This window comes from Cervus canadensis, chromosome 7 (assembly GCF_019320065.1).
Source record: "Cervus canadensis isolate Bull #8, Minnesota chromosome 7, ASM1932006v1, whole genome shotgun sequence".
NCBI lineage: Eukaryota > Metazoa > Chordata > Mammalia > Artiodactyla > Cervidae > Cervus > Cervus canadensis.
The window spans coordinates 88,869,126-88,895,570 of record NC_057392.1 but is presented as its reverse complement, the minus strand read 5'-3'; the positions used below and the strand labels follow the sequence as shown (position 1 = coordinate 88,895,570).

The 26,445-nt window shown below is 37.7% G+C and overlaps 1 protein-coding gene across 1 annotated transcript; it reads left to right on the top strand.

Moving 5' to 3' along the window:
- The first annotated feature begins 1,313 nt into the window (after positions 1–1,313).
- Positions 1,314–26,445, top strand: LOC122445028 (arylacetamide deacetylase-like). Its single transcript, XM_043473992.1, has 5 exons — positions 1,314–1,650; positions 12,830–13,052; positions 14,637–14,706; positions 16,069–16,240; positions 21,061–26,445. The coding sequence occupies exons 1-5, from the start codon at positions 1,513–1,515 to the stop codon at positions 21,655–21,657; spliced, it is 1,200 nt and encodes a 399-aa protein (XP_043329927.1). The 5' UTR covers positions 1,314–1,512; the 3' UTR covers positions 21,658–26,445.

Below are 26,445 nucleotides of genomic sequence, written 5' to 3'. Positions count from 1 at the left end.
TAGTCATGTATGGATGTAAAAGTTGGACTATAAGGAAAACTGAGCATCGAAGAATTGATACTTTTGAACTGTAGTGTTGGAGAAAACTCTTGAGAGTCCCTTGGACTGCGAGGAGATCAAGCTAGTCAATCATAAAGGAAATCAGCCCTGAGTATTCATTGGAAGGACTGATGCTGAAGCTGAAGCTCCAATCCTTTGGCCACCTGATGGAAAGAGCTGACTCATTAGAAAAGACCCTGATGCTGGGAAAGATGGAAGGCAGGAGGAGAAAGGGACCACAGAGGATGAGATGGTTGGATGGCATCACCAACTCAATGGACGTCAGTTTGAGCAAGCGCTGGGAGATGGTGAAGGACAGAGAAGCCTGGCCTGCTGCAGTCCATGGGGTCACAAAGAGATGGACACAACTGAGTGACTGAACGACAGCAACAATGACATTAAGATTTGTTTTAATACATTGCCTGGGGTACAGATTAAATGCTCAAAAACTGTTAGCTATCTCCATGATTTTATAATCAAGGAAACAACAACAACAACAACAAAGCCAGAACACAGTTCTTTATAAGAAGAACCCTCTCTGTGTTCTAACTTTGCTTGCTCAGTCATGTCCGGCTCTTTGCAACCCCACGGACTGTAGCCTGCCAGGCTCTTCTATCCATGGAATTTTCCAAGCTAGAATACTGGAGTGGGTAGCTGCTCCCTTCTCCACGGGATCTTCCCAACCCAGGGATTGAACCCAGGTATCTCACATTGCAGGCTGATTCTTTACTGTCTGAACCACCAGCAAAGCCCCTAATTTTGCTAAAAGATCTCAAATTCAGGGGATTCCATGCTGAATGGATAAAGGTAAACACAAAACTGCAAAACTTGTATGAAGATTTAAAGTGCTGAAATATTTTTCCTGTTTCCTTTCCTTTTTAAAAAAATCTGAATTGTGCCCTATACTGAAGTTATTTGAATATAAGTTTTTATGTTGCATTGGAAAAAATTGTATAACTTTAACCTGCTTAGCATTTTTTGCTAATAATTTTATTTGTAGCAAGAAAGTAAAAGTAATATAGGGTACAAGTGACCATGTCTATCATACTTTGTAAAAGCTGTCAATAGTTTAAACAAATTTTTTCTCCCCCACGCTGAGATTTGTTATTTGAAGCATACACTGGGTTTCTTGTACTTCCTGTGGCCTTTTCTCTAATTGTTAAAGTACTCTGCAACCAGTAACTGAGCAAAAAATGTTTGTTTACTGACTGCCTAGCAACATTATAAGGCTGTTGTACTTGACAGAACCTGCAGATAATATGAGTACAGGTTTCACAGAGTTCTTTGTACTTTTCCTGAGTTAATTATTTCCCAGCAGCTTGCAGAATGACAATCAGACCAATGGAATTTGTGTCTAAGAAGTTAGATAACACTTTTTGATAAATCCAAAAGCTGTTGTGAAATTTCAGCATTCAAATATTTCAGAAGTGTATTTGCTTTGCTGCCAAGTAGAACGTGCAGTTGGAAAACATCATGGGAAGAAAAACGATTTTGCTTCTGATTATGGGGGCCCTTGGGGCATATTATGTTTACACACCTATCCCGGATAATATTGAGGAGCCATGGAAATTAATGTGGGTAACAACGTGTTTGAAAACTATTACACATTTGGTAAGTATAAACTTTTATTGACTCTGAATGTTTAGAATTTTAGTCAGGAGAAAATAATTATCTTTATTACTTTTTAAATAATTTCTGCTGTTTTGGAAATTTTACTCAAAGTTTGCTTGCTGGTTTTAAAACCTTTTTAATATTGTATCTATTGCTTAATGCAGAGCCTGAGCAGAATGAATATGGAGGGAGTAGTCAAGGAGTTTCGATTTTAAATACTAGAAGACAAAATAGACTGGCTAAGAAAGACAAAAAGTCTTATTGTGAGTTTCATGGCGTGAGTGGTGCAAGAATGAAGCGTTTTGAACTTCGGAAATGGTAGAATTGAGCAACACTGATTAGTTACAGAATTCGATACAGTAACCTTGTATTCAAATGTGCAAATCCTTTCTTACTGAAATGCCTGTGAACAAGTCAGCTGGTTTCCCAGGGGAAACAAGGAACATGGCTTCCAGTTGAAGGGTTTAGTTGCTGAGTGATAGGATCCTGCATGGCTGGCTCACTACCTCCCGTTCATAGGTCGTCCTCAAAGACTTGTGGTTCTTTTCTAATGAGGCTAATTACTTGGAAATAAAGCCATAGAGTTCGCTCTTTTAACTTTGTAGTGAATTGCCTCCCTGCCGCAAAAACAAAACAAAAACAATTCATAGACAGTCTGGGTATTAATGGGTATATAAGGATATATATGCAACATCTCTTGCATATATTTTTTCAGTTGTTTCAACACTCTTGTGGAGCTTAATGTGGCTCTGAATAAGTGCAATGCTTGTCTTATTTTTATTTTCTTATTAGTGATTTGACCAATTTTAGTAATTTTATAGTACATGTTATTGGGTTCGGGTCAGTTTTGGTGGAATATAGCTTCAAGTCATTTTTTAAAAGTTATTCTTGGTTGATTTTGATTGATTGTTTTGATTTCTTTTATTATTTGGATTAATTATGTGTGTGTGTCTGTGTATGTATACATTTATGTACACATGTAGTCCTTGTTTGTCTTTGGAAAAATAACATTTTCTCTATAGCACTTAATCTTTTGCAATTTTCTTTTGTTTGTTTTTCTCATTTCTATCATGTATAACACTTTGCTTGAGTTTCTTATAACTCAGTGTTTATTTCTGAAATTATTTTGTCTTTTTTTCTTATTCCTTTTCTGATTTTTACCAGTACCATTTTTCAATCACTTCTTCTTTTCAATTAGAGATTATCTCCAAATATCTTCCTATACCTTCCTTAAAGATTTGTACTTCTGCTTTGTGATCTTTATTCTTATATTATTTGTTCTGAAGCATTGTGTAATTTATTTCATCTACCTTGTACCAATTATTTTTAAACTTGTTTTCTTCATATGTTGGAGGCTATTATTTTTCTTATAGCACATAGTACCTTGCATGAGTTTTTGTTTTATCATGAATGTTATGTATATACCTTTTGTATTATTTCTATTTGAATGAGATGACTTTGACAAACTTAAAAGAATGTACTGGAGAATGGTGGAAGGGACAAGACTTTTTTCTTAAAGTATTTTTGCTTAAGAGCGCCTATCACTATGTATGTATGAATTTATAAATTTCTAATAAAAGACAATGGATATTTAGTCCAATAATGAAAGAGACTCACCATGATCAATGACTGAAACATAATGAGGCTTGATTACTGGGACAAATTGCTATACTAAAAAATTGCCCAGAAGTAACTCTTATCTTTTAAATTATTTATCTTTTTCTTTCCCCTTGAATTGTGTGGTTTCATACAGATGGAAAAAAAATGTAGATTTACCATAAAACTCCCACTTTTTTCTTTTTTTTAAGGAAAATATTTAATTTGCTAAGTACATCAGATTGCCATATAATATAGTATCTTATGAAAATCTCTAAAAAGCCCATCACTCACTTCACTTCATGTTAAAGAAGTAACCAGGTTGTTTTTTTTTTTTTATCATTTTCCTCATCCCAAGAAGAAAAAAACAAAACTTTTGCTTGACTTTAATGCCACCTGACACTACTTTGTTCTTTACCAATCAACTTAAGCATAAGTTAAAGAATGGTAATTCTAATTTTTAAAATTTTTTTTAATTTTTCATTTATTTTTATTAGTTGGAGGCTAATTACTTTACAATACTGTAGTGGTTTTTGTCATACATTGACATGCCAATGATGAAGATAAATGAAAATCATTGAATACAATCAACTATCAACTAGTTGGTGATGCAGCATTATCTCCTGAAATAGGAATTGCAAATATATTTTACTAAAATGCCAACTCTGATAGATTGCTCAGCATTACTCTGAAAGGTAATATGAGACTCTAAAATGACTCTGAGGTTGCATTTAGTCTTGATAAGAAATAACATGGCAATCAAATAACATTTTCAGACCTCTACCTGGTTTGGGATTATAGACATTTGTGAAAGCATTTTCCACCCTTACACCAGATTATAAGATTTTACTTATTTGCTTTGGGACACTTTGAAACTTCCTAGGTTTAAGGCTATTTAAAAAATTTGTTAGTTTTATTGCCTTCTATTCTTTTTTTTCTCCATTTGTCACTGACTCTTCCAACCCTTTCTACTTCTTTTAGCTGCTATGCCTTCTCAAAGATATCACTGGTTGACCTCCAAAGGATGAACATTTTGAAACCCAATAAATACTCCTTTGAGTTTCCAAACTGCTGAGTAACCACAAATAATAGGCAGAATTTTGACTAGGTGCAGCCAATGGCATAGGCACTGTTTTCTCAACAGAAATTCAGTTTTATATATATATATATAAATAATATACTACTGTATATATATATATAAATATATATATATATATTTAGGTGATAGATCCTTGTATGATTGATTAAGATGCGTAAAACATTTTGTCCTTACACTGAGGTATATAAATTCCTGCATTAGTGAGAATTTTCCCTCTCTATCATTTGATATTTCAAATTTACATAAAAAATTGCTCCAATGTAAAGTAATTAGCTGCCAACTAATATAAATAAATGAAAAAAAAAAAAAAGAAAAAAGAAAAATCAACGTGAAAAAAAATTTCTCCCAGAGTATAGAGTCAGTATAAAGAAAAAAAGATAATCTGAGAAGGTATGTCCATAAGCTACTGCTCTAGTTGCTTCACACTTCACCAAATAGAGTCAAAGAAACTAAAACCCTTGTTATTCAATTCAGACTCCAGGGACACTGGGCAATATTTGTAGCACAGTGGTGACTTAGTCTTTTGCTATGTATTTATTAATATTACAATTCCTAGTAAACTCTAAAAAGTTGTGAAAATACAAAGTCACGTATAATTTTTTATACTTAGTACTTTCTTACACACAAATGACAACTACTTTGTTGTTCAGTCTCTTAAGTCACGTCCGACTCTTTGCAACCTCTTGGGCTGTAGCACGCCAAACTCCCCTGTCCTCCACTGTCTCCCAGAGTTTGCTCAAATTCATGTCCATTAAAGTTGGTGATGCTATGTAACCATCTCATCCTTTGCTGCCCCCTTCTCATTTTGCCTTCAGCCTTTCCCAGCATCGGGGTCTTTTCCAGTGAGTCAGCTCTTCGAATCAAGTGGCCAAAGTATTGGAGCTTCAGCTTTCAGCATCAGTCATTCTAATGAATATTCAAGGTTGATTTCCTATTTTCATATAAATACTCATCTTTAACTTGTATAACATATACCATTCTCCTATCATTTAAAAATATTTACTTGAAACCAAATAATCTTATTCTTTGCAGATAAGATACTTGAGTCTAGTGATTTATGTTTTGAAAGAGGCCTTGTATTTTATGTACTTAACTTTGATTGAAAGCCAGAGGGCCAGCTAAATTAACATAAATTTTTTGGGGGAGAAAATGTGGACACTTTATGTCATAGGTCATAGGAATTCTAAATTTGTTAAAGTTAAGTAAATAAATGCTTGTGACCTGACTATCACCTTTCTATGTTAACATTTAAAGTAATTAAAAATTGCTTCCACATTTGACACTGAAAAGTAAAGGGGATGGAAAATGGTCCACTGGAAGTAAGAGTCTCTACCCCTTGTGTATAGCACGGAGGAACAGGTATGGGATACCACGGTGTTGGGGGCAAGGTCAGTGTGTGTGGAAGGGGTGACCAGAATGTGGAGAAGACCTGGAATATCCTGAAAGCTATAGAACAGTTGATCTAAGCTCATCAGGCACTGACTCAGCATCTGCACTTCACTTTGACCTGCATGACGTGCTACTCCTCTGCCTGCAGTTGTAGCAGTAAGGCGGTGCTTTTTGTGAGTCTATCTTCTGGCATCTCTTTAGGACAGCGGCGGGGCACCAGTGAGGAGAGATGTTTGTGTGCTACTTGAACCGAGTGTAGCGTGAGTGGGCTGGGGCATGCAGGAGGCCGTGGGAACCACCACCATTCTTGTGGACCCTGGGCAGGGCCCAAGGTGCCCTCAGAGTTGGGTTCCCGCCCAGTCTCTCTGCCCAGTCTCTCACACCCATGGAAGTTCTGTGAATCCTAAGGGATCCTTGAGCACTGTACCCATGGCCACGCTGTCTCTTCAATGGGCATTCCATAATGATGGCCACTACGGGACAGCGTATTGTCCGGTCAGGCGTGACACCTGGCTCCAGGGATCGGACCTGGACTTGAGTCCCACAAGTAGCACTTTTTGTATGACTAGTCATAAATATGCCTCTTAACCTCTCCCACCTCAGCATACTCAATTGAAAAATCTGGAAATATGTTCCTGTTGACCAGGTTTTCGTAAGAATTGAATTGGTACACAAATGGAAAGCGTAATACCTGGCAAAGATTAAAAACAACTGTAAGTATAGTTATTTATCTCTATCTCCTTTCTTCTGATATTAGCAATGCAACTTCTTTTTTGATATAACTTTATTTATTTTTGGCTGTGCTGGGTCTTCATGGCTGCATGGGCTTCTCTCTAGTTGCGTCGAGTGGGAGCTACTCTCTAGCTGCGGTTTGTGGGCTTCCCACTGCCATGGCCTCTTATTGTGCAACCAGGCTGTGGGGAGCTTGGGCTTCAGTAGTTGTGGCTCCTGGACTCTAGAGCACAGGCTCAGTAGTCATGGCCCATGGGTTTAGTTGCTCTACGGCATGTGGGATCTTCCCTGAAGCCCCTGTCTCCTGCGTTAGCAGGAGGATTCTTTACCACTGAGCCACCAGCATAACTTCTTAAAAGGATAACATTTTCTCCTAATTCTGTAAGGGGTCATGATAACTTACTGCACCCTCCATATATGCTTACTTGGACTATGTATCCTTGGTAAGCTTTACGTAAAATATCAATATGTCATTTTGATGCATGATCCTTTGCTCAAAAATGTATATGACTGTGTCTTTGACTTCTAGTCAGCAGAACAGTTCTCAGACCTTTCTGAGATTCTGTCTCCTGGGTTATCATCCTCATTTGACTCAAATAAAAAGCCTCTTTTTTCTTCTTAACTGATGGTTAATTGAGTTTTCATTGACATAAATAGAGATACGAATATTGAGACACAATTGAATACATATTTGGACATGGATTAGATATGGGTATAAATGCCTAACTCAGTATAAATATGGGTAGCACATTATATGACTTCCCTTGTGGCTCAGTGGTAAAGAATCTGCCTGCACTGCAGAAGACCCAGTTTCAATCCCTGGGTTGGGAAGATCCCCTGGAGGAGGGTATGGCAACCCACTCCAGTAATCTTGCCTGGAAAATCTCCATGGATAGAGGAGCCTGGTGGGCTATAGTCCATCAGGGTCGCAAAGAGTCAGACATGACTAACTGACTAAAGCAGAAGCAGCACATTATATATAAGTGAATATATATTAAAAGCTTTTAGTATCTTTTTATCTGTCTACCTACCTATATATCATCAATCTATTTATTGATTACATGCCAACTTTTACCATTTCTTTTGACTATAACTAACCTCTTAACTTCAGGAGTATCTAGTTAAAACTCCTGAGTACAACGTATGTACAAATCATAATACTATTTATTTTGGATCAGATTAATCAGAGACATCAGACTAGATAATATAGAATAATAACTGGAAATGACCTTTCAATACATTAATTAGAAAATTATAATAGAGCATGGTCAGCTTAACTCGCAGGTTATGTTTCACAATGCCCACTGTTTAAAATTAAATTAATGTTTTAAGTACAGACAGTTCCTAATTAATGATGGTTTGACTTACGATTTTTTTGACTTTATGACGGGGCAAAAGTTATACACATAGAGTAGAAACTGTACTTCGCATTTTGATTTTGATCTTTTCCCAGGCACGAGATATGTGGGCGACTCCTTGTCATGAGGCTGGACAGCAGTAGGGAGCCGCAGCTCCCAGTTAACCCCTTGATCACACGTGTAAACAACCTACATACTTACACCACTCTGTACTCCTACAACCATTGTGTTCTTCACTTTCAGTACAGTATTCAGTAAATTACACCATTTCTGTATTTTCTTGTAAAATAAGTTTTGTGTTAGATGATTATGTCCCGCTGTAGACCAAGCAGATGTTTGGTAGGTTGTGTGTGTGTAGTTGCTCAGTCTTGTCTGGCTCTTTTTTGTGACCTCATGGACTGTAACCCGCCAGGTTCTTCTTTCTGTGGGATTTCCCAGGCAGGAATACTGGAGTGGATTGCCATTTCCTCCTCCAGGGGATACTCCTGATCCAGGGATTGAACCCCTGTCTCCTGCATTTGCAGGCAGATTCTTTACCACTGAGCCACCTGGGAAGCCTGTTTGGTAGGTTACATATATTTAAATGCATTTTTGACTTACAACATTTTCAGTTTACAATGAATTTACCAGGACACAACCTCATTGGAAATTGAGGAAGATCTAGTGTTTCTTTGATCATTATACTTAATGATAATATGTATATATCATATATGGATATCATTTATTTTGTTGTTGGCTAGTTAGAACACATTAAGCTGCTTGATGATATGTTTACAAAAGAAAAATAGACACTGTGTTCTGAAAGTAGCTCCCCATACTGTAGTGTCAACAGAGCTTCCCACTGTAATTTCAACCACATAGACCAAGCAAGTTAGCATTCAGATAAAATGGTTTTGATGAACACCTTTGAAATTTCTTTTCTTTAGGCCTTTGATCAAATTATTTTGCCTGTCTGACTAAATCTAAAAATTTTAAGCAACTATAATTTTTCACATTCAACAGGTTGAAATCAAACAGCGCACCCATCAGAAACTTATTTTTCAGAACTGATCTGTCTTCTCTTTCTACCTGAGCAGCCATTCAAGGTCCTTTTTTGATCTGCCTTTTATTAGAGTTTATATACGTGAATGTCTATTTTTAGCAATAGTCTGTAAAGATTGGAAATTATATCACAAGCATCTTGCATTAATTATACCTCTAGCACTGTGCTTTCCCCCCCCCCCTTTATTTTTGACACTGCCACACAGCTTATGGAATACTTTTGGTACAAAAGTAATTGTAATTTGTAGTGTGAATTTTGAATCATTATAACTAGGCTCAAACACATCTTCATTAATCAAAATAAGAACCATTACAAAAAAAAAGAACCATTACAGTCAACACATTTTGCCAACAAGGAATAAGTTTCTTTATCCATATAGCATCAGAATCTATGTTTCATGATTCAACGAACACTTGGAAAGCATTTTTCTGCATCCTGCTGGTTGTGGAAGTGTTTTCTCTGCAAAAGGTTGTCAAGATGCTTGAAGAAGTGGTAGTCAGTTGGTGAGAGGTCAGGTGAAAATGCCAGTTGAAGCAAAACTCTATAGCCCGATTTGTTCAATTTTTGAAGTGTTGCTTGTGTGACGTGCAGTCAGGCATTGTTGTGGAAGGGAAATGGGCTCTTTCTGCTGACCAGTACTGGCTGCCAGCGTTGCAGTTTTTGGTGCATCTCATAAATTTGCTGAGCATACTTCTCAGATGTAATGGTTTCACCAGGATTTAGAAAGCTGTAGAGGACCAGATGGGCAGCAGGCCACCAAACAGTGACCATGACCATCTTTTGGTGCAAGCTGGGCTTGAGGAAGTGTTTTGGAACTTCTTAGTCCAACTACTGAGATGTTCATTGCTGGTTGTCACATAAAATCCACTTTTCATTGCACGTCACAATCCAGACAAGAAATGGTTCATTGTTGTTGTGTAGAATAAAAGAAGACGATACTTCAAAACCATGATTTTTAAAATTTTCGGTCAGTTCACGAGACACCCACTTATCAAGATTTCACCTTTGCAATTTGCTTCCAATGCTAAATGAACATAGAATGATTGACGTTGAGTTCTTCAGCGATTGCCTGTGTATTTCCAAGAGGATCAGCTTTGATTATTGCTCTTAGTTGTTGTTGTCACCTTCTAATAACCAGCCACTATGCACCTCATTTTCAAGGCTCTCGTCTCCTTTGCAAAATTTCTTGAACCACCACTCCACCATATGCTTGTTAGCATTTACAGAGCCAAATGCGTTGTTCATGTGAGTTGTCTCCACTGCTTATAACTGATTTTGAACTCAAATTAAAAAAAACTGCTTGAATTTGCTTTTGTCTAGCACCATATCTATAGTCTAAAATAAATATAAAATAAACAACACATAATAAATCATTAGCAAAAAAAAACATAAAGAGAGAAATGTGCATTCAAATTGTGTATAATGTAACAGCATTTATTTAAGAATATATTCCAGTGTCAAGTGGCAAGTTTCAACAGTGTAAAACTACAACTACTTTTGCACTAACCTTATAGTTCCCCAACCCGGTATCAGTTCAGTTCAGTTCAGTCTCTTAGTTGCATCCAACTCTTTGCGACCCCATGGACCGCAGCACGCCAGGCCTCCGTCCATCACCAGCTCCTGGAGTTTACCCAAACAAATGTCCATCGAGTCGGTGATGCCATCCAACCTCATCCTCTGTTGTCCCCTTCTCCTCCAGCCTTCAATCTTTCCCAGCATCACACCTGTGCAAACTGCAGTGAAAGCGCAGAGTCCTAACTACTCACCTCACAAACCTCTCCCTTAACGGGGACTATTACAAGTGTTACATTAAATAACTATTTTGCTACTATATTTCATGCATTAACATGTCATTTAACATTGGTAACAAGGGCATTATTATCTTTAAAGAGGTCATTTATCTAATTTCAGCACGTCTTTTTTTTTTGTAATGAAACCACAACCGAATTTTTGGCATTTATTGTACACAGCCACCAACACTCCATTTTATGCAGTTTGCGGGCCTGGGTTCACAGGGCATGGGCTGGGACAGCAAGGCTCCTTTACCTGTGATGGTAATCTTCCCCTTGTCCCTTTATGGGCCCATCTCCAGGAGGCAGCAGGGAAAGCTGGAGGTGTCCCTTTAATTACTTACTAGAGAAGACCTGGAGAATGTGACAGCAGACAGCAGGGATTTGAGAGGCAGGCTGCTCAGACTACGCGGGTCTGAGGTCTAGGGCAGTTGTAGGAGGAGGAGGACGGACACCACAGACGAGTTTCAGAGGCTGGTTTGAGATGCTGGCAGTTGCTACTAAACTAGGGCAAGAACAAAATATTTTCCAAAGGCAAGTGGAAACATTTTTCTGGAGAATCTGGGGTCTCAATCAGACATTCTGCTGCTGCTACTGCTGCTAAGTCGCTTCAGTCGTGTCCGACTCTGTGCGACCCCAGAGATGGCAGCCCACCAGGCTCCCCCGTCCCTGGGATTCTCCAGGCAAGAACACTGGAGTGGGTTGCAATTTCCTTCTCCAATGCATGAAAGTGAAAGTGAAGTTGCTCAGTCAGGTCTGGCTCTTCGCGACCCCATGGACTGCAGCCCACCAGGCTCCTCCGTCCATGGGATTTTCCAGGCAAGAGTACTGGAGTGGGGTGCCATTGCCATCTCCGTCAGACACGCTAGAGTTGTGAAATGTTTCACCAGCACTTCTCTCTGAGGAGGGTGCGGAGGCCATGATGGACCAACTTCGCCTCCTCTCCAGTCCTCACAGCTGGATACCATGGTTATCCAAACTTACAACGGATGGTTCCTTAGGATAGGCAGCCAGTCCAATGAGGTGGTCCCAGCAGCCTCAAGAGCCCTCTTGCCTAGACCATCCACGTGCCCAGGCTCTGGGCCAGGCTGACCTCTCTGCAGAAGGATAGCAGAAGGTCAGAAGCCATGATTTCATTCAAATAACTCTCAAAAACAGAAGCCCCCAGTGCCAGGGTGCATGATTCATAGCTTCAAACAGCAAAGAGTTGCATGAGCTTCCTTCCCAAGTGGGAAGTGGGCGCTGTGTGGTCTTCATGAGACTACAAGAACTGCCCAGCCATCCATTCGCTATTCCCAAGCTCAGGTGGGGAAGATGGGGCAATGGTGTCATCCCGATTAGTCAGGAACTGCACTTTGAGATGAACAGGTTCCCCAAGGCAGACATCGAGGCTCTTGAACCAAAGTCACATACAGGAACAACTACATAAGAGGACAAGGCAGTCAGCTGTTCTTAAGAAAGGTCCTTCCTCCACTTTGCCCAGTCTGGTCCTGGTAGGTAATTCCAGCACATGTCTTAAACATTCTTTTTTTCTGAAAACTCCCTCTAAACTGTATGCTTTGTCAATCATACTTTGTTAGAATAGCTTTACTAGCTTTACTACTTCATGGTTTAGTAAATCACCTGCATTTCTCTGTAATAAGAGTGTCCCTTGTCTGTTCCTTTGGCCTCTGGTGAGATTTCCTTTTTGGTTGGCCACATTTTTCTTCCCTTTTCAATATTCATATCAGAGTTCGCCAATATCTGAAAACTCCTCCCCAGGTCTTATGATCAGGCATCTAGTTTATTGAACTCTGCCAGAGTTCTCTCTATATGTCTATGAGACATTGGTTATATTTTTTTTTTTTCTTTTTTGGTTATATTGTTTTATGACTATGTATCCATTTCTTTCTCTTGACTTTTGAACTTATATAGAGAACTTACCTTGTTTATCTTTGTACTCAAAGTAGAAAGTATAAAATCTGCCAAATTGTAATACTTTAATAATTCTTTATCTTTTTTTTAAATCTGAGGCCAACTATTGTGGTAAAGATTCTGAACCTCTTCAGATTCACCTGTGACAGTGTGACGCAGGACCTTTAGGAACACATGTGCATCCTTCTAGGGTCATTAACAGCACTGGCATTTGATATCTGTAACCTTGATGTGTTTTTCCCCTTCACTCTTATTTTAGGGTCACTTTGCTGAACTGTTGGGAATCAGTAATTCCATGGACATTACAGGGTTCTTCATGAGCATTCAAGAAGTCCCACCCACATCTGATGAAAATGTCACTGTGATGGAGACAACTTTCAACAATGTTCCTGTCCGTATATATTTACCAAAACGGAAGTCAGAGACACTAAGAAGAGGCTTATTTTATGTTCATGGTGGTGGTTGGTGTATGGGAAGTGCTGGTATGAGCCTCTTGTTGAGACTTTTAGTTTATCACCTAGCATACATTTTATTAAGATGCTGATTTTGACATATGTTAAACATTATCACAGATAACAGAACACTTCAGCTGTCTGAAGTTTAATTCTTTGGACCTATGCTATTAATAGTTTAAAGGAATTATATTAAATCTCTTTCTGAAAAGGAATAATCAATATCAAAAGCTATAGCAGATAACAGGTAAGAGGGAAAAGAATTTTATGAACTTAGAAATACAGCATTAAACTTGTTAATTGCAGAAATGAGGGAACATTGTGGTGAAAACCAAAATGAAGTTAGTTGAATAGTAGATGAGAAATGAGGAAATGGAGATGGTGATGCCAGTTTTTCAGTAATCTTTGTTATGAAGGAAATGAGAAGGAAGGTGTTAGATCGAAAAGAAGCACAGAGTTGAAAAAAGGTATTTTATTTTTATTTTATGTAGGATACATGTACATTTCAATTTATTTGATGCATTTTTATATATAATACACAAATTTATTATATATAATTTTACTTATAAAAACTTTTATGTATGTATAAATATATTTTTTATCATATATGTTTCGTATTTATCTATGGAAGGCCTGTGAATGTGCTTATAAGTCGAACATGAAGATGTTGAGGAAGTGTGGAGAGGGGGAGGATGGGATGAGATTTGTCTGACCTAGAAGAAGTAGGAGGGAATTGGACTCAGTAAACAGAAGTATTGACAACAACTTTTTGTAGCAAGTGTTAAATAAAAGTTTAAAACTTAGTGTATATTTGAAATTTTAAGAATAGTCAACACCCAACTTTGTACTCCTCCTTTCACTTGATGGAACATTTGCAGCAACTTTGTATCTTGATATTGCCCTTTAGCATTTTATGATTTCTTTCTCTTCCTATTTCTGACAAATTCAATTCGATGTTCTTAAACTTTTCTTATATGCAAAAGGGAGGATTTACCCAAGCCTAGTAGCAAACACGTGTGGTCCATCCCAATCCTGTATACGTGACCAAAAAAAAAAAAAAAACCCAAACAAAGAAACCCCAGAAAGCACATATTTTTGTCTGTCTTTTAGAAAATAGGAATGTATAAATCAGGTCTCAGGTCTCCCTACTTCCCCTTTACTCTTTATCTTCCTCTGGCAGTTTTGATGGCATCTAATACAATTTCCAGAGAGCACTTATTACGCTCTTCCATTTAAGCAACTACTATTTCGCAGTATTCCTGTCTGCCTATACAGCTATCCCTCCCTATACTTGTCTTCAGTAGACAGTGACTTCCCAAGTATCAGGGAGTTAATATTTCTGTGTCAATTTTTTCAACACATAACAGCTGCTAAATGAAGGTAACAGAGATTAATCTTGAAGAGAATGAAGTTTGTTTAATATATTTAGTGTGAAAATGAGGCATATGTGAAAGGACCACTGAATAGAGGAATTTATGTTCTGTAGCTATGATGAAATTTTAGAAATATTTTTCCCAGAACATTTCATTGAGGAACAAGGTAGAGTAGTAAGCTTTCTGCTGAAGGGAACACCCTTCATCTGTCAGTCTCTGATTTTATTTTCATTTGTTTCAGCGTTCTTTGATATTGACTTTCTATCAAGACGGACAGCCGTTATACTAGATACTGTTGTCATTTCAACCAAGTAAGAACATGGTGGGATCGTGTGGTTTTTGGCCAGATGCCTTGTCCAGTCAGATACTCACAGTCTTGGTCTGTGAGTATCTGGTCAGCAGTCTTGGTCATTCCTTGGTTATGTCAGGAGTGTTCAAATGAAGTTGAGAAGATGGGAATAGAAAAAGTAAGTTTGAGCATGACCAGAAAAGAGTCAGATAGAAAAGACTTTTATAGTTAGGCCAAGTCGGGATCAAAAAGAGCAAGTCAAGAAAATTTTATAATAAAGTCTAACTATTGTATCTCATGGACAAAGGACCTCCAATGACTTTTAGCCTACTCTTAATTAGCAGGGCTTCAGAGTCAGAAAATGAGGTTCAAAACCTGGTGCTAGAGTCAACTGGATGGCTGCCAGTTAAATATCATGTTAGATCTGTTTTCTCATCTGTAAACTGAGAGTCATAGTATTTTGTATATTATATGGTGGTTTTTTTTTTTGAGGATTAACCAATAAGATATATTTAAAGAAATTAGTATATATTTCATGGGCTGCTGCTGCTGCTGCTAAGTCACTTCAGTCGTGTCCGACTCTGTGCGACCCCATAGACGGCAGCCCACCAGGCTCCCCCGCCCCTGGGACTCTCCAGGCAAGAACACTGGAGTGGGTTGCCATTTCCTTCTCCAGTGCATGAAAGTGAAAAGTGAAAGTGAAGTTGCTCAGTTGTGTCCGACTCTTAGCGACCTCATGGACTGCAGCCCACCAGGCTCCTCCGTCCATGGGATTTTCCAGGCAAGAGTACTGGAGTGGGGTGCCATTGCCTTCTCCATTTCATGGGCTAATCCTCCCTTAAAAGAAGTTAGTCACCAAGTAACATGTGGGAATTCAGACAAAATCTAGTTTCAAACAACATTCTAGGTTAATGACCAACAGTAGAAAAGAAACCCAGTGGGAATGACTAGAAAAATGGAGAAACTATGAAAAAAATAGTGAACCCTGCATGCCAACTTGATCATTAGATTAAACTGGAATAGAATAATTCCTATGATTTGTTCATTATTTATTGGTTGCTAATAAAGTGTAATGACTATAAAGAAAATAACATTTTGGGAGAAGTTTAGTTTCAGGAAGTTATCACCAGGGATTTTTTTTTTTCTTTTTAATCTAGTCCAAGCTTGTCATTCAAGATTTTACTTATATAAAAATGGCATTTGTAAAAACCTTCATGTCAAGCACAATCATAAAGATTAAGATGTCTTTGAATTCATAATGACCTAAAATATGAGGTTGCTAAAGAAAAATATTACTTTTGATTTATAGGTTAGAGCATGCACATCCATGACATTTTTTGATTAACAATAACTGACTTAAAGAACATTGTTATTCTGCCCACAGCTACCGACTAGCACCTGAACATCACTTTCCAAGCCAATTTGAAGATGTCTATAATGCACTGAAGTGGTTCTTAAGCCAAGATGTTCTTGACAAGTACAGTGTAGATCCTGAAAGAATTGGTATCTCTGGAGAGAGTGCTGGAGGGAATTTAGCTGCAGCCGTGACTCAACAGGTATATTGCTCAGATTTATTTGATTTTTTAAAATATCCTACACTTAAATACATGTATTTCAAACATTGAAATATCAGTGCAGTTATGTTATTATTATATTAATCAGTTTAATTCAGTCACTTAGTCGTGTCCAACTCTTTGTGACCCAATGGACTACAGTATGCCTGTCTTCCCTGTCCTTCACCAGCTCCCAGAGCTTAGTCAAACTGATGTCCACCAAGTCGGTGATGCCATCCAACCATCTCATCCTCTGTTGTCCCCTTCTCCTCCTGCCTTCAATCTTTCCGAGCATCAGGGTCTTTTCCAATGAGTCAACTCTTCGCATGAGGTGGCCAAAGTATTGGAGTTTCAGCTTCAGCATCAGTCCTTCCAATGAACATTCAGGACTGATTTCCTTTAGGATGGACTGGTTTGATCTCCCTGTAATTCAAGGGACTCTCAAGAGTCTTCTACTAACACCACAGTTCAAAAGCATCAATTCTTTGGCTCTCAACTTTCTTTATAGTCCAACTCTCACATCCATACATGACTACTGGAAAAGGCATAGCTTTGACTAGACAAACCTTTGTTGGTAAAGTAATGTCTCCACTTTTTAATATGCTGTCTAGGTTGTTCATAACTTTTCTTCCAAGGAGTAAGTGTCTTTTAATTTCATGGCTGCAGTCACCATCTGCAGTGATTTTGGAGCCCAGAAAAATAAAGTCAGCCATTGTATCCACTGTTTCCCCATCTATTTGCCATGAAGTGATGGGACTGGATGCCATGATCTTAGTTTTCTGAATGTTGAGCTTTAAGCCAACTTTCTCACTCTCTTCTTTCACCTTCATCAAAAGGCTCTTTAGTTCTTCTTCACTTTCTGCCATAAGGGTGGTGTCATCTTCATATTTGAGGTTATTGATATTTCTCCTTGCAATCTTGATTCCAGCCTATGCTTCCTCCAGCCCAGCATTTCTCATGATGTACTCTGCATATAAGTTTAATAAGCAGGGTGACAATGTATTTCCTCAAAAGCATATATTAGCAAAGAAAGAAGGATGAACGTTTGACCCAAAAAATCAAATTAAAAAATAGAAGGAAGATAGTAATAATGACAAGAACAGAAAATAGGATAATCAAAATGAGCTTATGGAAGATGTGAACAAAAAGCAAAAAAGTCCTGTTTAGAGGACTAACACAATTTTTAAATGTCTTCGAAGATAGTGAGGAAAAATAAAAGTTAATTACAACTAGTTAACGTCAAAATTGAGAGCAGGACAACACAGCAGACCCTTCGATATGGAAAAGAATTATTCTTTGAAGAGTTAAACATGTATATTGTATCCTTGAAAGAATTTTTTTTGAAGAACTTTGAAATTAAAGTGTTGTAATATTTCATTTAAATGGACAAATTCCAAGAAAATATAACTTGCAAAACAGACAGAACAAGAAATAAAAATCTGAGCCATTTTATAGCCATTTTATTCCAGATAAACAAAATATATGCCTAAGAATAGGAAAAGAGTATACACTCCAGTTATTTTCAAAGAATCTTGATCTTTATGATCAATCTGACAAGAACAATTTCAGGAAGGAAAACAATGGGTCAATTACACTCAGAAAACTAAGATATTATTATGAATAAAATATTAGAAAAATACATATTATATACATACCATGACCAAGCTGTTAATAATGCAAAGAAAAGTATATTTTATAAAAATAAGTTTCAATACATTGAGAGATCAAGGAAGTAAAATCATATCTCATGTACAAAAATAAGTTTTTAAAAGTCACACTAACAATTATTGCTTACCTAGGAATAGATGTGTGTGTACTCAGTCAAGTCCGACTCTGCAACTTCATGGACTGTAGCCCACAAGGCTACTCATTCCATGGAATTCTACAGGCAAGAACACTGGAGCAGGCTGCCATTTCCTATTTGAGAGGATCTTTCTGACCCAGGGATCAAATCTATGTCCTTGCATCTCTTGCATTGCAGGCGAATTCTTTATCCCTCTGCCTGGAAGCCCTAACCAGTTTAATTGCATTGATATTATGCCTAGTGTAATTTTAAAGAAATACACAAAATTGAATGTAATAAAATGAAGGTTGATGGTTACTGGAGAGGAAGAAGGGTGTGCAAGGGTATGGTGAATTCCCTGACCCTTAAACATATTTATTACAGTTCACATTTCTGCCTTATGCTGTTACATATATGTGCTATATTGAACTATAAAACCATAAAGTATAATTTTTTAAAACAGAAATGGATTCACAGATGTAGAAAACAAACTTATGGCTACCAGGGGGAATAAAGGGAATAAATTGGGAGATTTGGATTGGTATAGAATACTACATATGAGATAGATAACTAATGAGGACCTACTATATAGCACATGGAACTCTACTTAATACTCTGCAATGGCATATATGGGAAAAGAGTCTAAAAAAGAGTGGAGATATATATATATATATAAACTGATCCACTTTGCTGTACAGAGAAACTAAAACAATATTGTAAATCAACTATACTCCATTAAAATTTTAAAATAAAATATAGATTTGTTTATTTTTTAAATCTACAGGTCAAAGATTTTGGCTATCTGTAAAGTTTTAATTAATTGGTCAAATATAATGTATTTTTGTATGTCTTCTTAACTCACTAAGTCAGTCACCTGTGAGCTATCTATTTAATAATTGTGTGTTCAGTCGCTCAGTCACATCTAACTCTTTGCGATCCCATGGACTGTAGCCCACTAAGCTCTCTCCATGAGATTTTCCAGGCAAGAATACTGGAGCAGGTTGCCATTTCCTACTCCAAAGGCTATTTCTGACCCAGGGATGGAACCCACATTCTCTTGTGTCTACTGCATTGACAGACAGATTCTTTACCACTGTACCACCTGGGAAGCCATTTAATAATTACCACTCCTGTACTGATCTGAACAGCATTCTTCATTCTAGGTACCAAGATAAATGGAATGTGGTAATTTTACCTGAAATAAAACACTGAACTGGTTATTTAAATTTGGAAATTATTTTTACATAAAATAATCTAGTGATGAACTTTTAAATATTTTATTCTACTAACTAGTTCTAATTCCTGTGATCTAAATGAAATAAAGTAAAAATTGTTGCCATTTGCTTTTGCAGGCCTATGTGTGTGTGTGTGTGTGTGTGTGTGTGTGTGTGTGTGTGCGCGTGTGTGAGTAAAATGTCATATTTATATCAAAGGAAAGAATGTCACGGTCCTGTCCTATCTTCAACTCTATATCAAGTTTTCAGAAACTTTCAGGAACTTCATCTAGCCATTATACTTTACTCTGAGCATCACCAGAGTGCATATGGCTTCAATAATTACTGTTTATGACCTACACCAGTGGAGCTCAAATTTTTCCTTGCATCAGAATCACCCGAAAGATGACAAAACACACATTGCTGGTTCCTCCCAACTTAATTTAGTGAGTCTGGGCTAGGTTGTAAGAATTTTCATTTCTAACAAATCCCTGGGTGATTTGAGTACTAGTCATCTAGGGACCACACTTAGAGAAGCTAATCTCTGAGACATCCTGGGCCATTTCAACGTGGGAACCAAATAAATGTACATAGGAACATCGCCTAAAATGTAATGCTTAATATTGTGTGTGTCCTTGCTGAATCGCTTCAGTTGTGTCTGATTCTGTGCAGCCTTATAGACTACAGCCTGCCGGGCTCCTCTGTCAATGGGATTCTCCAGGCAAGAATGCTGGAGTGGACTGCCATGCCCTCCTGAAGGGGATCTTCCCGCCCCAGGGATCAAACCTGGGTCTCCTGCCTTGCAGGCAGGTTCTTTACCATCTAAGCCATCAGGGAAGCCCCATGCTCAGTATTACTGGTTCCCAGATATTTGGGGTTATGCATCCTATTGATGGAAAAATTTTAGTACACCCCAAATATATGCATATTAATTTATAGATACAGTTGTCTTAATGCACTAACCTGAATATTTGAAACACTTAAACATTAAAATCAATTAGACTTTTACCCAGGATTTATTTGTTTAATGTCAGCATTGAATTAGAATTCCTAATGACATGATCTCCTTAAATGTTACTGCCTGTTGATATCAGTTCAGTTCAGTCACTCAGTCTTGTCCGACTCATTGTGACCCCATGGAGTGCAGCACACCAGACTTCCCTATCCATCACCAACTCCCAGAGCTTACTTAAATTCATGTACATCGAGTTGGTGATGCCATCCAACCATCTCATCCTCTGTCATCCCCTTCTCCTCCCGCCTTCCTCTCCTCTCAGCATCAGGGTCTTTTCCAATAAGTCAGTTCTTCACATCAGGTGGCCAAAGTATTGGAGTTTCAGCTTCAGCATCAGTCCTTCCAATGAATATTCAGGACTGATTTTCTGTAGGATGGACTGGTTGGATCATCTTACAGTTCAAGGGACTCTCTGTTAATATAATAACATGTATATAAAATCTTTATTTAAAATATATCAATTTCCTCTGATTGCCATTCTTGGCTGTAAGAGTAGATATTTTGCTTTTTAATCACAGATTAGATGGTCTTTTCCCCCATCCATAAGAAAAGTAGGGGGCTTCCCTGTTGGCTTAGATGGTACCACCTACAATGCAGGAGACCTGGGTTCTATCACTGTTTATGTTCATAGTATTTAAGTAATACACCTAGTCTTAGATATAATTGAAACTGGAATGTTCTTTGAGATATATTTCTTGTTTCTGATTATCTTTTTGAGATTCTGATTTTAACTCATACCAGTTATTGTTTTTAAATTAAAAATATATTTTTAAATGAAATTACTATTTGATCAACTGTAAATTATTTTCAGCTCATAGATGACCCAGATGTCAAGATCAAGCTCAAGACCCAGTCTTTAATTTATCCTGCCCTTCAGTCTCTTGATCTGGATTTACCATCATATCGGGAAAACTCAAATTTTCTTGGTCTGACCAAATCATTCGTGGTCAAATTGTGGAGTGGATACTTTACCACGGACAGATCACTTGAAAAAGCCATGTTCTTCAATCAACATGTACCAGTGGAATCAAGTCATCTGTTCAGATTTGTTAATTGGAGTTCTTTGCTCCCTGAGAAGTTTAAGAAAGGGCATTTTTATAACAGTCCAACTTATGGTAATTCTAAGCTGGCTAAAAAGTATCCAGGGTTTCTAGATGTGAGGGCGGCTCCCTTGTTGGCTGATGACAACAGATTGCGTAATTTGCCCCTGACCTATGTCATCACCTGTCAATATGATGTATTAAGAGATGATGGAATCATGTACGTCACCAGACTCCAGAATGCTGGAGTTAGGGTGACCCATAACCACATTGAGGATGGATTCCATGGAGCACTTGTTTATCGTGGGTTTAAAATTGGATATAGAATAGAAAATCAGTATTTGAGTTGGTTAAGTGAAAATTTATAGTAAAATATCTGAACAGTGGTTTATAAAAATATATAAACCTCAGAGTAGAAAACAAATTAGTGATAAAAGGTTGTGTTTGCATTGATATTTGATTATCTCTGACCTTTCTAAAGTTCTCATAACCATTGTATTTTCTTTGTTTGTCTTTTTAACTCAGCAGATTCTTCTCTATCCCTTATTCTAAATGTTGTTTACTCATCTGTGTACTTTAATATTTATATTCTATATTTTTTCTTGCTGCTATTACTCATTTCTCATAACTCTAATTTATAGCCCTAGTTTTTTGTCTAATAGTATTACTATTGAGAAGAAAGTTTAAAGGAATACATCTGGTTTGTGAAATGCTAGAGCTTCAGTTGGCATGGATTTGGAGTCTTGAAATGCTGCCTTATAGGCACTCATATTTTCTTGCCAATTCTTTTTTCAAAGTGTTTGCCTCAATGCAACATCATTTGCTTATCACTGCAAAGTTCACTTCTTAATGCAAACTTCTTCCTGTGCTCAGATACCAGAATCAGTGCCAATGATCTCATAGGCATTTTAGGAAAAAGCAGCTCTCTTCTTGTGACAAATGAGGGGCATTTAAGTGGGAGGCAGTAACTCTACATGTAGCAGCAATGAGTGAAGCCCAGGACATAGAGGAAATCACAAAACCCATTTGAAAATTTTGATCTCTGAAAGTCCTGTTGTCTATATGGGGTTAGTAGGCTGACAAATAAAACAGCTATGTTATTGGACTGTCTTAGTCAATTTGGGCTGCTGCAACAATAACTATAGTGTTCATGGCTTATAAAACAATAGAAATTTATTGCTTGCAGTTTTGGAGGTTCAGAGTGTCAACATGGTCAGATTCTGGTGAGAGCCGTCTTCTGCATTGCCAACTGTGACTTCCGTGATGAAGAACACAGAGGGGGCAGGCTTTTCTATGACTCTTATAAGGGCACTCATTTCAGTCACTAGGGCTCCACGGTCATGAACTCACCTAATCCTAATTGCTTCTCACAGTCTTCACTTCACTTCCTAATACCATCACAGAGAAGGTGGGGTTTCCACAGAGGAAACTTGGGGGACACATTCAGTCTATAGCATAGACTGGTGAATAAACAGTAATGACCATATATTATGTAATGTTTGATAACTTTGGAGAAATACTGAGGGAAGCAGCTCAGGGCTAGTATGGCATCTCCTCCCAACCATCAGAAATCAAGGCTTCTTTCCATTCCTCCTCAGCTATTATCAGGCAGTAAGAGGGGCAGGTTAGGGGAATGGGAGAATCAGAAACTTTCATTTCTGTTTTTATCAAGAAAAACAATAGCATTTCTGCAAGTCCTACCTGGTACACGTCTCATTTTATGTTTCGTTTTACAGAACTGTATTTCATGTGGACACACATAGCTGCCAAGTTTGCTTAAGGAGTAATATTTTTTTTAACGTGGGCACACCGTCCTGAACAAGATTTTTTTATTTTTTTCAAGTAAAACCATGAGAGAGAATTAAGTAAACAACTAGTAGTTAGGTCACAAATTCTGTAGGCATAAATGGTTTAAATTACTTGTGGAAAATACATAGGAATATTTGTGGTCATGTATTACATGAGACAGAAGTATAAATGAATCATACTTATGGTTCCAAATGGAGCACCATTGGGATACTTGTGTAATATTTGTGTACTCAGTTGAAGAGGACTTTTTTACTTGTATCTGTATGTCCCACTCTTTTACCTCCTTCAAACCACCTACCCGTAAATCAAAACAATGTATGTTAATTACCAGGTGGGAACATAGTCTTAATTTGGAATAGAAAGATATGTTTAAATATGGACATAACATATGACACAAAGTACTTTTTTAAAGCTATACAAATAATAATGATGCAACAAATTGATGTCAGTTGCATGTGTCTCCTTAGATTTCCAGCCTAAAGTTATAGCAGAGGGAGGGATCAATAACTAACAAAGCAACAACAACAAAAGAATTCTCTATTCTCAGCTTAAGTTTCCTATTACAAAAGTCCATCCAAATCCCCACATTTGGTTTTTACCAAGTACAATAGGATGAAAAATTATTGGTGTCCTGATGACTTCTTGGGCTTTACTGATAGCTCAGTTGGTAAAGAACCTGCCTGCAATGCAGGAGACCCTGGTTCAATTCCTGCGTTGGGAAGATCACTGGAGAAGGGATAACTGGCTGTCGTTAACTGATTTTTACCCCTCTCTACATCAGTCCTCACTCTCAATCACTTTCATTTCTCACCCCCTAATCTCTGTAATGTATTCCCTGTCCCTGATTCTCCCCTTTCCACAACCCCTTCTCAATTCCTATAATCTTCCACTGAGCTCTCTGGAACTCCTGAATCATCATGAACAGATATCCGTAAGATTTTATCTGTGCCTTCCATTAACTGTCATCTGAGATGTAGTACTTGATTGAGGACAAGGCTTCTATTTTCCCTCCCACATTGATCAAACCATAAGTATCTTCCTTGTTCATTAATGCTACCAGACTATTCTTTCTCCCTACAGCCTCCCATATCATGATAGTAGACTCTATCATCAGTTACCTTTCCATTATGTAGTCACTTGCCAACCTCTGCATCACTGACTCTAATGTCTCAAAGATTTCACCTTTAAAGTCTCCATCGCTATCTCCACTATTACAATTGGGGATTTCAAAATCTATATAGATGATACAACTAACAGTGTGGACTGTAAATTGTTTGGCTTTCCTTCCCCCTGATAATGTTGGCTTTTACTCTGCATAAACCATTTGCTTTTATGATCATGCCTTAGACTTTGTTACTAACCGAAACTGCACCCTATAATCTCAGTATCAAAGAGGCTATTATCTGACTGTAACCTGCTGTCATTCTAGGTCACTGTCACTAATACTCCTAATTACCATGCACTTGAATTATATCAGCATTTTAAATTTCCTCATTCTGCATGTATTTTTCCTTCCTTATTCAGATTTAGTTCTTCAGTCACTCATTATGATCACTTTCTTGTATACATCCCAGATTCTATCTCTTGCTCTCCATTACATTTTCTGCATCTGTCTTTTTTCTTGATCTCTTAGTGGAGTGCTTCTGCATATGGGTTTTGTTGTTGCTGTTTGTTTTTAAACCCGTACTCTCTTCTCTGGTGATATTAGCTAGTCTCATGGCTTTCAATAATCTGTAAATTGAAGCCCCAATCCACATCTCTGGTCTGAACCTTCTTAACTCCAGATTAGGTATACATATACATCTATATACATACTTTACAATCCCAGTTGGATTTAAATAAATACCTCAAACTTAAATTTCTGATCTTTTGTCAAATAACTGTTGATCTTCATCTTTCTCATGTCTGCAGATAGCAACTCCTTATTTCCAGTTATTCAAGGCAAAAACAAACAAAAGTAAAGTAAAACCAAAACAAATAAACAAAAACTATTATTTGTCTCCTTATTTTTTCTGTCACAGATATCATTATTAAATCCTCTTAGCCAAAATATATCCTGTATCCAACCTTTTTTTATTCTTACTTCCATTGCTAACACCCTGATCTAAATGACTATCAATTTTTGCTGGAAATAGTCCAATGGAATTATAATTTCTCTCTCCTTTTCCATTTTGAATCCTTAGAATCAATTTGCAAGATGTCAAACAGAATGACCTTTTTTAAAATGAAAGACATGTTACTCCTCTTCTCACGGTCCCCCAAGAAGTTTTGTCTTCACTAGGGCAGTAGCCAAGATGTCTGAAGAAAACTTTTAGGTACATACACCTCAAACTGCTAAATGAAATATGCGATGACTCTTTCTAAATTATGAATGGGTTGAGGGGGAAAGTAGAGGAAAGTTCGGGGACAAAAGTGTTCATAAAGCACAAATCCTGAGATTCCTACTTGAGATTTCTCTGACATTGCAAGTGAGACAGTAAGTAGCACATGTCTTAGGTTATCAGGCCACCTTCTGTGGCAGGAGCTATTTGTCCCATAGTCCAGGTACCGGATATTTGAATCTATAATCTGACTTTAAAACATAAATTTTATTATTCTCCTATGGCAAAGAGATCAGGGGATGACTGCCGATTAAAAGAGCTTCTCACAGGTGTCGTGAGAGTCAGGCCACTCCATGGGGGTGCCACACGTGCAAGCACCAGAGTCGATCAGGATGCAGAGAGAGCAGGGGGAAATGTGGACCAGAGCTTTACTGCAGTTTCCATGGGAAAGAATATAGGCAAGGCAGGGTAAGCAAGCTTAGGATCGGCTAATTTGAATAATTTCAGGGCACTGTTGGGTATAGGGGCTGTCTCTGGCTGGTACTTGGCCCTGTGGTGATTAGGTGATTAGATGATTAAGCCCTGGGGTGATTAAGATAAAGAGACTTTAAGGGAATGGGTTCTGAACGGGTTGGTTTGCATATGAAAAATGTGCTCACAGGCAAGTTGGTGGCTTATCTCTATCCATTAGCTGAGCCTGAGAAGGGTAGTCCCTCCGTGGTCAGAAAGACCTCAGATGTTGAAACACCAAAATATAGAGAAAAGGAAACAAAAACATGCTTACTGCAAGTCCCAAAGGATGCCACTGGATAGCAACACTTCAGTTCTACCACAGACTCAATCTGCAATTGACCAGGTAATGGACACTTCCAAATTCATCCTTTCAATGGCTGCAAAGATTTCCCCCCACCCCACCTCTTTTTGATTTGTTTGCTTACTTAGCTAGTTCAAGAGTTGAGTGTTTTTGTTTTTTTTTTTTTTTTTAGTTGGAGGATAATTACTTTACAATATTGTGATGGTTTTTCC

What these genes read in the sequence shown, in the direction of transcription:
- LOC122445028 (XM_043473992.1), top strand. Translation starts at nt 1,513, where the DNA reads ATGGGAAGAAAAACGATTTTGCTTCTGATTATGGGGGCCCTTGGGGCA. An exon ending in TGAAAACTATTACACATTTG is followed by an intron (nt 1,651 to 12,829) that starts GTAAGTATAAAC and finishes CTCTTATTTTAG; the next exon opens with GGTCACTTTGCTGAACTGTT. An exon ending in TTGGTGTATGGGAAGTGCTG is followed by an intron (nt 13,053 to 14,636) that starts GTATGAGCCTCT and finishes CATTTGTTTCAG; the next exon opens with CGTTCTTTGATATTGACTTT.